The 16013-nt window shown below is 63.8% G+C and overlaps 1 protein-coding gene and 1 long non-coding RNA gene across 12 annotated transcripts in view; one reads left to right on the top strand and one right to left on the bottom strand.

The window, feature by feature from the left end:
• Nucleotides 1-16013, bottom strand: part of Kcnq1 (potassium voltage-gated channel subfamily Q member 1) — a 293896-nt gene that overhangs the window by 193779 nt on the left and 84104 nt on the right. For all 11 annotated transcript variants that reach the window (XR_013437356.1, XM_078045366.1, XM_078045362.1 and 8 more), the window contains exons 3-10: nucleotides 14972-15098; nucleotides 14438-14516; nucleotides 13837-13933; nucleotides 12881-13021; nucleotides 5980-6090; nucleotides 4914-5009; nucleotides 2911-3033; nucleotides 2057-2198 (exon numbers count right to left, since the gene is read on the bottom strand). Coding sequence is in view for 10 of the 11 variants with exons in the window: in XM_078045366.1 (XP_077901492.1) it covers nucleotides 2057-2198; nucleotides 2911-3033; nucleotides 4914-5009; nucleotides 5980-6090; nucleotides 12881-13021; nucleotides 13837-13933; nucleotides 14438-14516; nucleotides 14972-15098 (916 nt within the window). In the remaining variant the exon portion in view is untranslated. The remainder of the gene's footprint in view (nucleotides 1-2056; nucleotides 2199-2910; nucleotides 3034-4913; nucleotides 5010-5979; nucleotides 6091-12880; nucleotides 13022-13836; nucleotides 13934-14437; nucleotides 14517-14971; nucleotides 15099-16013) is intronic.
• Nucleotides 1-16013, top strand: part of LOC120889511 (uncharacterized) — a 32996-nt gene that overhangs the window by 1593 nt on the left and 15390 nt on the right. The window contains exon 2 of the long non-coding RNA XR_013437357.1: nucleotides 13804-14011. This is a non-coding gene — a long non-coding RNA (uncharacterized LOC120889511). The remainder of the gene's footprint in view (nucleotides 1-13803; nucleotides 14012-16013) is intronic.

Genomic DNA, 16013 nt, shown 5'->3' with positions numbered 1-16013 from the left:
AGAGTGGGGCAGCCTCTTTACTGGCCACCACCCAGAGGGGCAGCCTGAGAGGCCTAAAGCCCCCTTCCCCAGGACCCTGAGGCTGTCAAGAGTCACCACTAAACGCTCTTAATCAAGCCCTGGATAACATCATATAGGCCCCAGAGCAGAGGGCCAGATGCCAGGAGGGGCCGGGGGCCAGCTCTTGTCCAAACAGGAGTCTTTCCTCCCTTCCCAGTGACAGCAAACCAGTGGAAAGACGGGGAAGTCACCAAAGTCCTACGTGGGCTCCCAGCCCTGGCCTGACCTCACCCTGGTCTCCCCAGTGCAGTCCACAGGCCACCTGCTGCACAGGAGCTTTGGGGGCTATTACACATGCAGGCTCTTGGGCCCCCCAGAGGCTGGGATGATCTCAGGGAGTGCACCAAGCCCTCTGCCCAGGTGGCACCAGGCTCCCACATCCAGACAGCTCTGGCATGAAGATGAGGCCTTCGGCTGCTGGATGAGACCCTGCCTGAAGCCCAGTCTCTCAGCAGTCTCTCTGACAGCGCCGTGCCAAGCGCAGTGTGGAGGCTGCTGAGGGCAAGGTTCCCTAAAAGCCCAGAGCCCCTGCCGTGGGGACATAGGCTCCGGAGAGTGCCCACCTGAGTAGCCACAGGCCGACACTGAGAGCCCAGGGAGAAGAGGCAAGGACTGATAGCTGAGGCCCACGCTGGAGAAAGTAGGCCCTGGAGAGGCTGAAGCCACAGGGACCAGCAGGCAAGAGCGGACAGGAAACACAAGCGAGCAGACAAGTCCACGCGCAGCGGAGAGAGCCGGGTGGGGTGCACCTGCCCTGGTCTCTCTGGACATGTGCAGCCTGGCTTCTTGCCCCAGAGCTGGGGTTCCACCTACACTGCCTGGCTCCCCATGGAGACCCCAGGGACTCACGCATTCACGGGCCACTGTGCAGCGCAGGCTCGGCTGCTCCAAGGAGGCCACCCTCAGAGCCTCCACCCGCCCGAGCTCCCACCTGGGCTTCAGCCCACAAGGGAGCCCCCAGAGCAAGAGCAGGAAGCAGGACACAGAGCCGGACTGGAGGGCCCCCAGGTGGGCCCTGTGCAGGGCACGGAGGCCAGGCGTCCGCCTGTTCAGAGGACCAACGTGAGACACGGGAGGCGCCGAGGTCAGGAGGACTCCACCCTCGCTCGCTTGAGGGTGCGCAGAAAAGAGAGCGTGGTCACTGAGATGGCAGAGCCATGGACAGAGTCTGGACACGTAGGGGACTGGACGGAAGGGGCTGACGCCCGGGGAGCTGGAGGGAGGGTGGGCGACCTGAGGAAGACACATGATGCGGTCACAGGGAAGTCAGGAGAGATGGGGCTGGGCGGGGTGTGACCTCCCACCTACACCTGGTGAAGACAGCACCTCGGATTTGAGGATCAGACTCAAACTGCCCGCAGATGACAGTGAGCCAGCACCTCACTGTGCTGTCGTGGAGCCACTAGTGTGGAGGGAGGCTGTCAGTCACCAGAGGTGGGAAGGGCCCGCCTGGCCACGCCCGGGAGGCCCAGCGCCTCCACCTACAGAGTGCTCAAGGGCAGGCCCACTCCCCAGCCCACCAGCCACCGCCCACGGGTAGGCAGGGAAGCAAGTGGCACCTGGCCTGGGTCCCCGTGTGTCCTCCCCCACCCTCTCCTTGATTTTACTCTTGCTTCCACATATGAGAGAAAGCGTTCAACGTTTGAGTTTCTGAGCTTGGCTAATTTCACTTAGCACAATATTCTCCATTTCCAGCCATTTACCAGCAAATGCCATGATTCCATTCCTTTTCACGGCTGTGTAGTATATACATCTCTACGATTTCTTAACTCATTCACCTGTTGGTGGGCATCTGGGCTGGTTCCACAATGCAGCTGCTATGAGCTGTGCTGCTGTAAACATCGCTGTGGCTGGTCCCTGTGCCGTGTGGATTTTGAATCACCTGGGAACGCACCCAGGGATGAGGTAGTGGGTCGCGTGGGGGTTGCATCCCTAGTCTTCTGAGGCCTCTCTACACTGCTTTCCAGAGTGGCTGCCCCACCCGTGGGTCTCTTACCAGAGCTGTCGTAGCCGTCGACAGAGAAGTGGTCTGGCCTCCGCTCCTCTGGGGGATCGCAGGTGATGTGGGGGACCGTGAGCACCTTCTCTCCAGGGTTGACCCCGTTATCCTTGTCCACTTTGAACTTCTTTTTCTTGACCTGCAAGCCGTACAGAACATTGGCCGTTCCTGGGCCCAACCCGGCCCGCTGCGGCCCCAGAGCCCCTGCCACAGCCAGAGCCTGGCCCTGCAGGGTCCCGCAGGCTCATGGGGCAGGCTTTAGGTGCCAGGGCCCACAGGGACCTGGTCCCGCACTTCAGGACACTGACAGACATGGACGTGCAAGGTTGCAACCGTGACGAGGCCGCGTCAGCCGAGCCCGGGGAGATGGCCCCGAGGCCCTGGAGGAAGTGGGGGGAGCGGTGGGAGTCAGGCAGAATGCTCGGGCAGAGGTGGCCAGGAGGCCAGGTCTCCTCAGGAGTGTGGACCTGGGCCAGGAAGGGCCACCCCAGCCCTTCCGGCGCCTTCCTGAGGCAGAGCACTCCCTCCGTCGCCCCTGCCTGCTATGCCCACGTGCCCGTCAGGGGTCTGTCTTCCAGCAGGTGACCAGAATGCAGCCCGTCCTGCTCCTGGGCACTCTTTCTGGACCTCTCATTCTCTTAGCCTTGGTGTGGCCAGTCCTGCATGGCCCCAAGGCTGCAGGACATTAGGATGGCAGGGACCCAGCATGGGACAGGTACTCCCAGGCCCAGCATTGTCCCGACACCCTGATGTGGACTGCGCTGAGCCCAAACCCTGTGGCCCCAGCCCCAGCTGCCCCAGCTGCCCCATCTCACAGGCAGCCTCTGCCCCAGAGCAGTGCGGGTGGTTACCATGGCGGACTTCTTAGGCCTGGGGCTGGGCGAGAGCAGCGCGGGGCTCCGGCTGGGCTTCCGCACATAGATCTTCCAGGTGGAGGAGTCGGGGTTTTCGGCAGCGTAGCACCTCCACGCAGTCTGAAACCAGGCAGGAGGGAAGGACTGTCACCTGCTGAGCCACCTGGTGGCCCACCCTCAGCCCCAGGGTCTGGCCCCCTCCTCTGGGTGGCAGGAAAGCCCACTGCCAGCTCCCAGTCTTCTGCCCAGAGGGCTCGGCTCTTGCTAGCCAGACCAGTGGCATCAACTGTCTGCCACTCAGCTCCGATGCCGGGGAGGCCCGAGCCCCTCCTGCAGCCCCGCTCAGCAAACTGAGAAGCACAGCCCGGGCACACAGGGCAGGGACAGGGCTGGATAGCTGGGTCCACACAGGGAGGAAGGGGTGTGCCTAGGGTCCGTGTGGGCACCTGGCTGGGGTGTGGAGGAGCCGAGCCCTTGGGACCGAGGGGCCAGGAAGCAGGAGTCCTCCAGGGGCCCTCAGCGCCATCTTGTAGCTATCAGGAGGCTCTTGGCCTACATTCTAGAGGGACCCCATGGCTGGCCCCAAGGGGATGACCTAGAGTCAGAGACATGCCAGGGGACCTAGGGAGGCTTGCGGCCCCAGGGGTTTGGATGGAGCGAGAGTAGGCTCCAGACCCTCTAGTGGGGACAGTCACGTGGCCTTGGCATTTTCTACCCTGTGAGCCTGGGAAAGAGGGACAAGCTAGCAGCGCTCCCAGGGTATAGCAGCAGCCCCCTGACAGGCACCTTGTGCAGTCCGCACACCCCTTGGAGACAGGGAAGGAAGGCCCTTCCAAGGCCAACACGTCCCACTCAAAGCCGCCTGCCTGTCCCCTGCTGCCCGCCCTGCGGCGTCCACACTCACGTTCCTGCCACCTCGGGCCCCACCGTCCTCGCACCACAGCCCCGTGTTCCCAGGACACACAGTTCCTGGGAAGAGGCCTCGGTGCTCAGACAGGAATCCAGTGCACCCCCCGGCTGTGGGCACCCTGCCCGCGCCGGCCAGGCAGGTTTTATGGGCCTGATTTATGGTCTTCCCGAAAGGAGAAACCACGGGGCCATAAAGCCAGGCCTGGGGGGAGCGCAGCCATGGCCCCAGGCCTTATGGCTGCTGCCGTTTCCTTCCCGTTGAGGCACGAGGTCCAGGCCCAGATGGCTGGTTCTGGAAGGACTTCAGAGGAATGAAATGGAGTCCCAGGCCACGCAGGGCCCCTGGCCATGCCCATCTCTCACGCAGGGACTGCCAGGGCAGAGAACTCAGGAGACAATGGCCTGCAGGGGTCACCTCGGTCAGCCTGGGCCGGTCAGGCCCCCAGGTCTTCCCTGAGGGGCTCTCAGCCCAGGGTGCCCAGAGGGGCCCTTGCTGCACCACAGCCACCGCACTGAGCGCGGGATCTCTGCCCGTGCTAGACGGGCCAGTGGTTCCCTGGTGCTTTCCTGAGGGCCTGGGCTGACCGCAGTGGAGTCCAACCTCTCCCCGCGCCTCCGGAGCGTTCCTTCCCTCCTTGCTCTCTGCCTTCCCTGCTCACGTGGCAGTCCCACAGGACGCCCGGCCACCTCAGCCCTGGCCCTTCCCTCACCAGGAAGTGCTAGCCCCGAGGGATGCTGGGCCCTGTCCTCTCAGGGAATGGCCATCTGAGGCCCACCTTGCCGCCTCCCTGGGACACGGGGGGTGAGGAGTGGGAGCCTAAGGCCAGCTGGGAGATGAGGGGACCTACAGACTGACCACATCAGATTTTCAGTGGCCGTGGCCATGCCTGGTCCCCTTGCCCCCAGGGTGGCCCTGTGTGGGAGCCGCTGTGCAGGGAGACAGGCCCTGCACTCGCATGGCCCCTGTGACCAGAGAGCAGGTGCCTCCCCACTGGGGCTCTGTGCCCTGGGCTGGTCCATAGCCCAGGGTTCACGTGGGGCCAAGAGCAATCGATTCTGGGGGCAGCCATGGCGCGGAGCGCAGTGCGCACCTGGATGAGGGACGCTGCTGCTGGGATCTGCCGGTTGAAGTGCTTCTGCCTCTGCTTCTGCTGCACTTTGAGGGCAAACCCTGAGCCCAGGATGCCCTGGAAGGGAAGACAGGTGGCACTCAGGACCGTGCACTCAGGGATGCCCTGCAGGGCCAGTGTGCTGGGTACTCACTCCGAGGGCCAGGCCTGCTCAGTGCTGCAGGGAGCCCAGCCCCAGCTGGCCAAGGGCAGAGCCCCCTCCACAGGACTTCTTCTGTCCAACCTGGGGATGTCTCGGGGAGCCAGGAGGCCAGCCCTCGGCACACACCCAGGCAAGAACCACCCACAGGCCAGGGGCTGGGGTCAGAAGGCACGCCCTGGCTGGGAGGTGCCAGCTGCTTCTCACCAGGAGAGGGACATACAGATGCCGCACCTCGCCTGGGTGAGCGACACAGGTCACACACAGCAGGTAGGATGCCAACACGTGCAGCAGCACTCACACGCATGCACTGTGATCGCATGTGAGTTACGCATTCTCCGTGCACACACACGTAACATGCCCGTGTGAATACGATGCAGATACACCAGCCTGCACCAGATGCCGTGTGCACTTGTAAGGAGGACGTACATGTAACAGACGCACAGGGGACGCAGCGTGTACATACTCCATGTGTAGTGCTCACTGCCTGCACACCTGCCCGCACACCCACAGGGCACGTGCGTGCACAGCCACACTCCCAGTGAGCTCGTGAGCCGCCAGGCTCTGCCCTGGCTCCCTGGTGACGCCGTCCTCCCAGCCGCAGTGCTCCTGGAGGCTCATGCGCTCTGCCTCGGCAGGGGCCTGGCACCTCCGGGGCCTCCTCGTCTGCACCCCACCATTGGCATGCAGAGCTGTGCCAGGCCACCTCCCACCCTGTTACAGAGGAGCCCCGGAAGCTGCAGGAAGGGGAGGGCCATGTCCTAGGCCCAGGGAGGCAGGTGTTGGAGGACAGCTCCTTCCGGAAGGCATGCACCGTCCTGGCTAAGTGAGCCCCTTTATGAGTGGGTCTGCGGAGGGAGGGACCGCGTTTCCCCCAGGGGCACCTACCGCTGGGAGTGCGAAGAAGGAGATGGCGAAGACGGAGAAGCAGGAGGCGATGGTCTTCCCAACCCAGGTCTGGGGCACCTTGTCCCCGTAGCCAATGGTGGTGACTGTGACCTGCAAGGAGGCGTGCAGCAGTCAGCATCTGTGGGCCTAGAGCCTCAGGAGGGCCTCTGCCCAGCTGGACCCACCGTCCTGGTGAGCAGAGACCGACAGGAGACTCTGGCCCCACAGCTCAGGAGAAGGGTGGCATGGCGCGGGTGTCCCCAGGCCCTGACAGCTCCAGACCACACACAGCCCAGCGGGACATCCAGAAGGACTTGGTGTGACCAGCGTGGGGCACGTGGCCATAGGCCCACCCAGGGGAGGCCTGGCCTCCCTGGCCCACCACCTGCCCCCAGCCCCCGGCCACCAACATTGTGCACCAGCCCCCAGGGGGGATGGGGGCGCCCACCAAGGCTAGCCATCCTCAGAGAGCTGGGTGGGATGACGCGCCACTTCCTGCCGCCACCCAGGGCTCCAGATGTTTCATTTTTCCTCTTTTCTGAGAACAGGACAGGCTCGAGCCTTCTTCTCAGTGGGGGACCCTCTGTCCAGGGCATGTGGTGGGACAAGAGGAGCGGGGGCTGCTCCCCCACCCAGGTTGGCCCCTGCTGACATCTGAGGTTTGCTCCTGGGCCTCTGGCGAGGCTGAACATGGTGTCCTGTGGGAACGCAGGAGCCCACGCTGGCCCTTCCCAGGCCGCTGGGTCACACCTGAGTCTCCCCAGACCCCTCCAGGGTGGGCCCGGAGCCTACTGAGGCGGCCCAGGTGCTGCAAGGCCGGACTCATCTGGCAGGCACATGCTCTCATGCCCAGGCTGGACAGTCCAGCCCTTACCCTCTGGGAACAAGTGACAACCACCCCTGCTGGCCCAGGCAAACCTTCCAAGCCGGGAATTATACGGCATCCCCATTTGACCCCCTGCCCCAGGATGCCAGTGTGAGTGGCACCGCACCACTCGATAGACGCCAGCTGAGGGTGGCCTGGAGAGAGAGTGTCAACTTCAGTGGCCCTCAGGCCCCCGGGGGAGAGCCGGGCAGGGACGCACACAGACACCATGTGGGGGGGAGCAGAGGGAGGCCAGGGACAGGAGGGTTGCGTGGCCCATCGGCATGTCACCAAGCACCAGGTGGACTGTGGCTTTGGTGGGCTGGCAACACTCAACAGAGGAGAGCACATGGGCACTGGCACCCAGACTGAGCGCTCGCCCAGGCCAGGTCCTTCTGTCCACCGCTGCCCACATGGAGCTTTCCGGGCAGAGTGCATGGGTAGCCGTTCACTGTGGGCTCTCAGCATGGACCCCTGGCCTGTGCACATGGGCACGCGCTCACAAACGTGCCACAGACACAAGAACACCCCGCATGCCGCACACGGGTCGTGCGTGGGCCCAGGCGTGTTGCTCACACGGCACACGTGCTTGCCCTCGTTCCACTAAGCATGGCCCAGCTACCTGTGCGCAGAAGCCAGGCCACGGGTGGCTCAGGAGCCCTGCGGGTGTCCTGCACCCATGTGAAGCTGGCTCATGGCTGCCTCTCTGGGGGGCCACAGGACAGGGGGTCTGAGACACAGCACCTGCCCTGCCCCAGGGCACAGCCCCACCCTAGACACTTTGGTACAGAAGGCCAGGGGAGGGGCTGGGCAAGGCCTTGCCTCTCTTCTAGTCCAGATGCTTTCCAAGTTCTTGCCAAGGCACCAGAACTGGCCAGAAGGGCCCGACCCAGCCTGGACGGCCCCTGCAGGCCGGGGGCATGAGTACCAGGGGCACGGGTACCAGGGAGACTCCTATGTCTCTGACAACCTTGAGAGAAGCCGCTGCTCTCAGTCACTGACCTGCAGCCTCTCCGCCCCTCAGAACCCCTGAGCCATCGCCCCTCTACTCGGCTCTGCCGCTGCTCTGTAGGGCACCTCCAGGAGCCATCCCGGGCAAAGCCAAGTCCCCTGCCCCGGGTATGCCCATCCTGCATGGGGTCAAGAAGATGAGAGTGGGAGGGGGCCGTGGTGGGTGGGCTGGAGAAGCAGGGAAGAGGGCCATGTCAGGACGGGTCACATCCCTGTGATAAGTGGGTGAGGCTGGGGCCCTATGTCCTGCTCACCTACCCCAGGCCAGTCCCACATGGTGAGATGCCACCTGTCAGGCTCACCTGCTCGCCATCCTGGGCACAAGGCAGATGCTGTGGTGTGTGGGCAGCACCACGGGGGACTAACCTTCTCCCAGAGCCAGGCCACATGGCGACGGGTAGAAATGCACTTTTTTCCTTTAGTGACTTTTTTTTTTTTTAAATCATTTTATGTACAGAAACATAATGGGCCTATTAACTCAATCAGCATGGAGGTGCTGAAGTTTTTCTTGTTTTCTTTAAGTACCCATAGCTACAACCCACGACACCCAGTGCTCTGCTGGAGTGTGAAGGAGTCCCAAGACAGTCTGAGAGCAGCTGCCCTGCAGGGCACAGACCCGTGGGCACAGCTACCTTGGCACAATGTTGGGGGGCACCAGCGACCTGTGCATACTAGTAAACATCGTGTTAATAACAGTCTTGCATCATTTAAATATCTTTAAGTTACTCGTGGTATTTTTGGCAAAATATTTTGATTCATTTAAAAGGTGTAAGTCAAGGCTAGACCGCGTCCGCTGGGCAGGGCTGGGCCACCGCCTGCCTTGCTGCCTCCGCGGGGCTCCGAGGCCGCGCCCTCACTTCCTGGATCTAAAGGGGTCCCACGGCTGGGGCTGGGCGGCTAGAAGGAGGCAGGGCTGGGAGGAGGACAGGGAGAGCAGGACGTTGGCGGGTGGGCCCCCGCCGTGGAAGGCACTTGCTGATGGCCACAATGCCCAGCCGCCGTCTGCTCCCAGAGCGCCGCGGCCCCCCCGGCTCTCCCCAGGAAGCTGCCTTCCCTGCAGAGATGTTTGTTTTCCTGAATTCACAGACGCAAGCAGCTCAGGAATGAGCTGTTTTATGGTCCTTGTGCCTATGACTTGTCCCCAGTGGCCAGCCGTCAGGAAGGCAGATCGGCATGACCCCTGGGCCAGCAGACCCAGGGAGACAGGACTCAGCCGCTGTCGCTCCTTGCTAGTACCCCCTGGGCCCCGGGCACGCAGGCCACTGGTGCTCGGCTCACAGACACCCATGCCAGTACCAGGCTGTGACACCAAGCACCCTCCTGAGTAGCAGAGCCTGCTGCCCTCCTCCCTCCTGCATCTGGGGAGCCCACAACTCCTGGTCCCCTTGGCTGCCTGGGAACCTGGAAACAGCAGACTTCATTCTGTCCTTTCTGAAACAGCCTCTCAGGGAGGATGGAGGATGGGGACCAGCCCAGACACCACAGGGGACACCGGGTGCCCAGGCTCTCTGTGTATCACTGGTTTAACTCTGACAATCCCTGCAGTTAGGTCCAGACCTTATTCTCGTGCCACAGATAGGCTCAGAGAGGTTGGGTGACCTGCGCAGGGCCACCCAGCTGGGACGTGGTGAACGTGGGCTGTGACAGGCCATTTGGGGCTCTACCCCGCTTGGCTGCTCTCCCGCCTGTGTCCGTTCCTTGTGCTTCTGAAGCTGTCTGTCTGACTGTCTGTGGGCTGGAGAGTAGGTGGGAGCTCTGCTGATGAGCCTTCCAGGGGCTTTCCTCTCTGGCCTGAGCTGAAGTCCCTTCCCCAAGAGGAAGTCAGTCCTGTGCACCATCCTCATGGGCCTGCTGGGCCCAGGTGATAAAGCCCCCAGGTGCTGGCCAGTGGGCAGGTGCAGGAAGCGGGACCTGTCTCCTGGACTCATATTCATGTGACAACGCAGCTGGATCTGAGGGAGCTCTCTGGTGGAGTCCTGTGGGCCCGGCCCTCGCTGCCTCGCACTGCAGCTCCGCGTGGAGCCCAGGCAGGAGGAGCCCTGTCTGGATGGGGGCTGCGTGCTGTCCCCCCGTCCCACAGCGTGGCTTCTCCAGCATCAAAGGTGCTGCTGACGCCCACAGTCCCACAGGGCCTGCTCGCCCAGGCCCCTCAGCCCTGGCCTCTCGGCTGGCTCTGCCAGGACACAGCACAGCCCAGGAGGCGGCGCTTCCCGGAAGCCCCAGGTGAAGGCGAAGGGCTGTCGGGCTGTTAGAGGCTGGATGCAGGGGCGGGTTCCGGCCTTGCCACTCAAGACTCTAAATTTAGACACACGGGGTAAACAGAGCCCCGCAGCCGCCCGTTCCCGGAGACCCCCAGGCGCTGCACAGAGGGGCCCGTGTGGGCAAGGGCTGCTGGGCCTGCACTCAAACTTCAACACAAACAAACGCGTTTTGTTCCAAGGGCAAAGAAGAAGTCTGAAAGTCTCCCCAGACACCTCGCAGCCGAGCTCGGGCGCCACACTCGGGGCCCAGGAGGCCTCCCCAGAGAGGGGACCGGAGGGGGCTCTTGGGCATGGAGCCCCCGCCCTGCTTGGCAGCCGTGGAAACGGAGCCGGCCAGGGGAAAGCCTGCCCACAGCGTTGACCCCGACCGGGGTCTTGGGCCGAACCCTGTTCCCCCAGGTCACACCCACTGGCCCTCAGACGGCAATCTTATCTGGAAATAGGGTCTTCAAAGACAGGACGAGGATGAGGACTGTGTGGGTGGGCTCTAAATCCAGAGTAGCCTCCTCCTAAGACAGGAGAGACGTGCAAAGGGTGATGGGGGGGGGGGTCAGGACCCGAGTCCCCAGCAGCAAGAGGTGAGGAGGAGCCCTGAGCCCCGAGGAGCACACTGCCATCCTGCATCAGGACGCCTGGCCCTGGCACTGCCACAGACATCTACTGTGGAAACTGCCTGGTGTTGGAAGCAAACCCGCCGCTGCCCGGGGAGCCACGAGACGGGCAGATCAACCTGTGGATTCACGCTCCCCACAAGCATGGGCTGGGCACCGAGGCACCCCGTCTCCAGTCCACTGGGCAAGGGAGGTGCACACCTGTCCAGGTGGACTCTGCGCCCAGATGCCTATCTTAGGGTCCCTGCTTTAAGTCTCTTCTGGGCTGTGGGTATGTGGGGGGCTGAGTCCAGGCCAGGCCCACGGCACGCAGCAGGGGTCAGAAAGGCCGGGCCTCCTGAAAGCCCCCGCTGCCCTGTGGTAGCTCCCAATACAGTGCCTCTCCCTGGCCCACCCGTCCCCCATCTGCCCCACGGGGAGCCCTGGGGGGCTGCTTCACTCCCCGGGGGATGAGGGAAGCCAGGACGAGAGGAGACAAGTGCTTGGGACTCGGCCCCCAGCCCCCTGGCCCCCCGGCCTGCGCTGCTCAGCTCTGTCCCTCCAAGAAGTGCCAGGAACACCACCCAACTCCGCCTCGGGGCCTCTCCCGCCGACAGCTGCAGGGGCAGCCGCTCTGTGAATGGAGTTGCTGGCCCCTAAGCAGGGCAGCGGGGGGCCCTGGGCAGCCAGGGTGCAGGGCCTGACAGGGACAATGGCCAGGCCAGGGTGCATGGTGGCCGAGGCGCAGGCTGCAGCTGACGGCTAGGCAGGGGCACCGGTGCCAAGCCGGGCACAAAGGGGCCGTGTTCCCGGCCGGCGGGCGGATGTTTGCACAGGTGTGGGAGTGGGAGCGCGGCTCCGCTGAGGGCCGGGGGGCCGGGGGGCCCGGGGCCGGGGGCCAGGTCGGGGAGCAGCTCCAACAGGCGGCTGGAAAGGCAGGCGGGGCAGCGCCAGGACTGGGCACCCCTCACCAGCCTTCCCACAGGCCGTCGCCCACTCGCTCCAGCTGCACCCTGGCCTCCACTGCCCATCAACCACCAGGGGATGCTGGCTCGGGCGGCCTGTGCCCCCACACAGGGCTGCCATGTCACCAGGGATGCAGGCCCCCCAACAGGCAGGCTCCCTTCCTGGAGGCTGAGCCCTCCTGCCCAAACCTGCTCAGGCCTGCCACACCAGGGCCGAGGGACACGGGCCCCCAGGAGGCGGGCAGAGGCTGCATCTGGGCCTGCCCAGCTTGGGAGCTGTGTCAGCACGTTTAGCATGTCCTGGACTTCCCGGAGCTGCCTGGCATGTTGGAAGCTTCTAGAAAACACACCGACTTGGCCAACATCAGGAGCTCCTACTGTGTGGCCACCTCATGGGGGACATAGGACCCTGTGCCCATACCCTCCATGAGCTCAGTGGCCTCCCCTATGGTGGGGGAAGGACAGGAGCCCGAGAGCCTGTGAGCAAGGCCCTTCGTTCCCGAACACAGCTCTTGGGCTCCCGGGCCTGGGCGGGCACGGTGGCCTGCCCCACTCCGTGCCCTAGAACCTGTGCTGCTCCCCAAGGCACGGCCCAGCTCTGTGGGCTGCCCTCTCTCCTCTCTGCTGCTGGGTCCCAGCCAGGGCCATCACCAGCCTTGCTCTCCCTGGCCAAGCACGCCTGAGCTCGGGAGCCATGGCTTGAGTCTGGCCTGAGAACTGCCCAGGCTCTGCACCTCCTCCCAGGGCTGCCCGGTGTGAAGGCATCTCCCAGGCCTGGTGGCCTCTGGCTGAGGGGAGATGGCACGGAGGTGGGTGGAGTTACAGCTGCACTCCCGCCGGAGCCACTGCTACTGGGGGCGCCACGTCCCTGCAGGAGCAGCCCTGAAGCCAGTCCACGATGGAGCACTCCCAGGCTATATGACAGCCACCAACTCCTGGAGGGACACTGGTGGCCCAGCCTGGCCCCTCAGACTTCTTCAAAACACCAGTTCAAAGTTGAAGAACTTGAGGACCCCAGAACGTGCTGTGTTGAGTGTGGGGCCTGCACTGCTGGCTTCAAGTGTGAACCTGGGCACAGGGTTCTGCTCAGATGAGGAGCCCCTACCAACGAGGCAGGGGGTTTGGGAAGTAGAGCTCACGTCCTACACCTCCTCGGCTCAGGCCCCAGTGGCCCAGCCAGGACACCCCATCCCAGAGGCCCCGACTTACCACCCCCCACCACAGCGCGTCCGCGTAGCTGCCGAACTCAACGCGACCCGACTCGTTCACTGCATCCTTCTCGGCCAGGTACACGAAGTAGGAGGAGAAGATGAGGCCCAGGAAGCCGATGTAGAGCGTGGTTATCAGCTCCTAGGCCAGCAGAAGGGACAGCGTCAGCCCGCGGCTTGCAGCACCCTGGACTGGGCGCCCTCAGTGAAAAGGCTTCAGGTCGACATAAAAGGCAGCGAGGCCCTGCCTTGGCAGCAGGTCCAGCATCTACCAGGCCATGCCACGTGGACACAGTGTGATTCGCCCACAGGGATGAAACTCCATGGGTCACAGCTCCGAGATGGCGGGCGTGGGTTCTGCCACCCAGGAGCGAGCCAACTCCAGCTGGCGCCTTAGACTAACTTGGGCAGCCTCTGCTGGCCAGTGACTGATCACAGTGGGGTGGAACTTCTGTGAGATGAAGGGCACCCCCTGTCCCTCTGAGCCTGGGCAGGTGTGGCCTGTGCCAGTCGGAGGCCCATGGGAAAGGGTGCTGGGTCCGGAGCCCCTGTCATGGGGTTGTCTGTGGTTGCCTGGATTTAGGTTTCTGAGCCTCAGAGACCACGGTTTTTCGCATTTTGCTTTTCTCTTCCGTTTACCTAACCGTCCTTGGTCCCCAGCTTAAAGGAAGGTGGCTTTATTTTCACACTGGCCTGGCAGGCTAAAGGTGCTGGCACATAAGTGTGGGCAGAGTGCCCCAGCAGGCTCAGGTTGGGGGTGGGATTCTGGGCCTTATCCCTGCACCCTGTGCCCTGGCACCTACCTGGCCCTCGGTTGCTCAACTGGGGCCCAGAGTACTCACACCCTGCCCCTCGCCCCAGGTGGGCCACGTGTGTGTTGAGCTGTCCTGGTAATGACTGTTCTGCCCTCTGTCTCGCCCTCAGCCGGTCCCCAGCACCCCACCTTGGACCACCCACCTGGCGGTGGATGAAGACCACAGAGCCCAGGAGCCGCCAGGTGCCTCCCTGGCGATCCACATGCAGCATCCGGAGGATCTGGAGGAAGCGGATACCCCTGGGAAGGAGACAGCAGGACTGAGAGGACCACAGCTGTCCCGGAGGCACCTGGGCCCAGGGGACAGTGGACGGGAAGGTGAGACGGGTGCACTTCTGTGCTGGCTGGGACCATCTCACCTCCAGGCAGACCCCTGGTCAGGTACCTCTGAATCCTCTTCCCAGTGCAGCCCCTCAAAACTGGCTCTGTCCACCCACTCGCCACAGGGTCACGGCTGGGATCATCTGACATTTCCAAATTCCTCTGGTCCCCAGACTGCCTTCTGGGGAGGCCTAGGGTCACCCCATTTTATATCTGAGCAGCAGACAGTCAGGTCACACCCGAGTCCCAGAAGCCAGGAGCTCTGGTGTGGGTCTTGCACCCGGGGCTGCCTGAGGCCTCGAGGACCCGCCCGCTCCAGCCCCTGCTCAGCACCCTCCTGGGAGGAGGGACGTGTGGTGGCCGATGAGCTCCCTCCCAGCCTGTGGGGGGAGGCAGCAGGGAGGGAGGGCCAAGCTTGCGTACCTGATGGCGGACGTGGCGAACACCTGGCCCTTGGAGCCCACACAAAGGACGACCATGGAGGCCACCACCACGATGAGGTCTGTGGAGGAGGGGTGGCTCATGTGACCCGTGGCAGCCATGGGGCACAGGCCACGGCCCACTCCCTGGGAAGGGGATGGGGCCCAATGACAGGACGCAGGAGCAACTGGGTGGGGAGCCAGCAGTGCCAGAGCTGGAGAGGCCCTGAGCACCCACGGGAACCCTGGCCCCAGCCAGAGCCGCAGGGGCCAGAGAGGACAGAGCCTGGACCTCAGGCCACCATGGTGACTGTCCCACTGCCCAGCCGTGCCGAGGAGGGTCCCAGAAGGCTGCGAAAGGCCAGCTCCTGAGCAGTCTCACCTGGCAGGGACCAGGCGGGTGGTCGCCCAGCTGGGTGGCGTCCTGCCCGTCACAGGCAGGCAGAGCAGCAGGGCCCTGGGTCCTTGGAGGATGCTGGTGGTAGCTGCAATTGGGGTGATTTCAGGGGGAAAGCGTCTGTGGGGGGGTGCGACTCACCAATGACGGAAATGGGCTTCCTAGCGAAGCGCAGCCGTCCCCAGACGCCCACGTACTTGCTCCGGCAGCCTGCAGACCAGAGGCGGACCACGTACTCCGTCCCAAAGAACACCACCAGCACGATCTCCTGAGGAGGGGGGAGGGCGTGAGCTCGCGGCACCGACGGCTCCCGCGCCACTGTCCTTTCCCAAAGGCCACCCTAGAAGCAGGCCTCCTCCCTGTCGGGGGAAAGATGGTGCCTACGTGTGACACCCACCTGGAGAAGCCAGTGGCCTAAACCCAGGGCCCCCAACAGTGGGCCCCAGTGGAGTTGCTGCTCTTCAGACAGGGTCCTGCTGAGCCAGGGCGGGGCAGCTGTGTGTCGGGGCCCTTGGCTGACCACACAGTGGCCAGAACTAATTTAAGCCCCAGATGATGCCCCAGAACCCAGGCCCTTGCATCTCAAGGTGGGGTGGAGAACATCTGCCCTCTGGGACTGTCCCCTCGTCTCACGCACGGCCACACCACTGGGGCATGGCAGCTGCCTCTGGTGGCCTGGACTGGGCCTGTGTGCGAGGGCCCGGGTGGGGGCTGGGGGTGCGAGGAGGGTGCAGAGGCCCCCACAAGCTCTGGAGTCAGGTGCTCTAGGGACTGGACAGATGGACAGAAATTTCTAGTAGAGAGGGACAGGGTTGGATGAGGGGACAGAGAGTGGACAAATGAGGAAGAATGGTGTGGAACCAAGTCCAGAAGAAGCGACCATTAGCCTTCTCAACAAAACAGTGAGGCAGAGGGTTCCCATCCCCGATGGGACCCCAGAGGTGACATTGAGGCCTGCCCCAGCTGTCACCGAGCCCATACCACTACTGCTCCTTCTCACAGCCCCTGAAATGGTAGGGAAGGCCCAGTGTGGGGCCGGGCCTCAGCCCAGCTCCCTGTGGTCCAGCACTCCGGGAGGGGTCAGCATCTTGCCTCCAGGTGTGGCCCCGGGGACCTGTCCTACGCACGGTGTCTGGAGGGCAGAGCTGTGGCTGCCTTGCCAAGGGGTGGCCCGCTCACAGCC

This window comes from Ictidomys tridecemlineatus, chromosome 4 (genome assembly GCF_052094955.1).
Source record: "Ictidomys tridecemlineatus isolate mIctTri1 chromosome 4, mIctTri1.hap1, whole genome shotgun sequence".
Lineage (NCBI taxonomy): Eukaryota > Metazoa > Chordata > Mammalia > Rodentia > Sciuridae > Ictidomys > Ictidomys tridecemlineatus.
The sequence above is the reverse complement of the archived record's forward strand: the minus strand, read 5'-3'. Positions and strand labels throughout refer to the sequence as shown.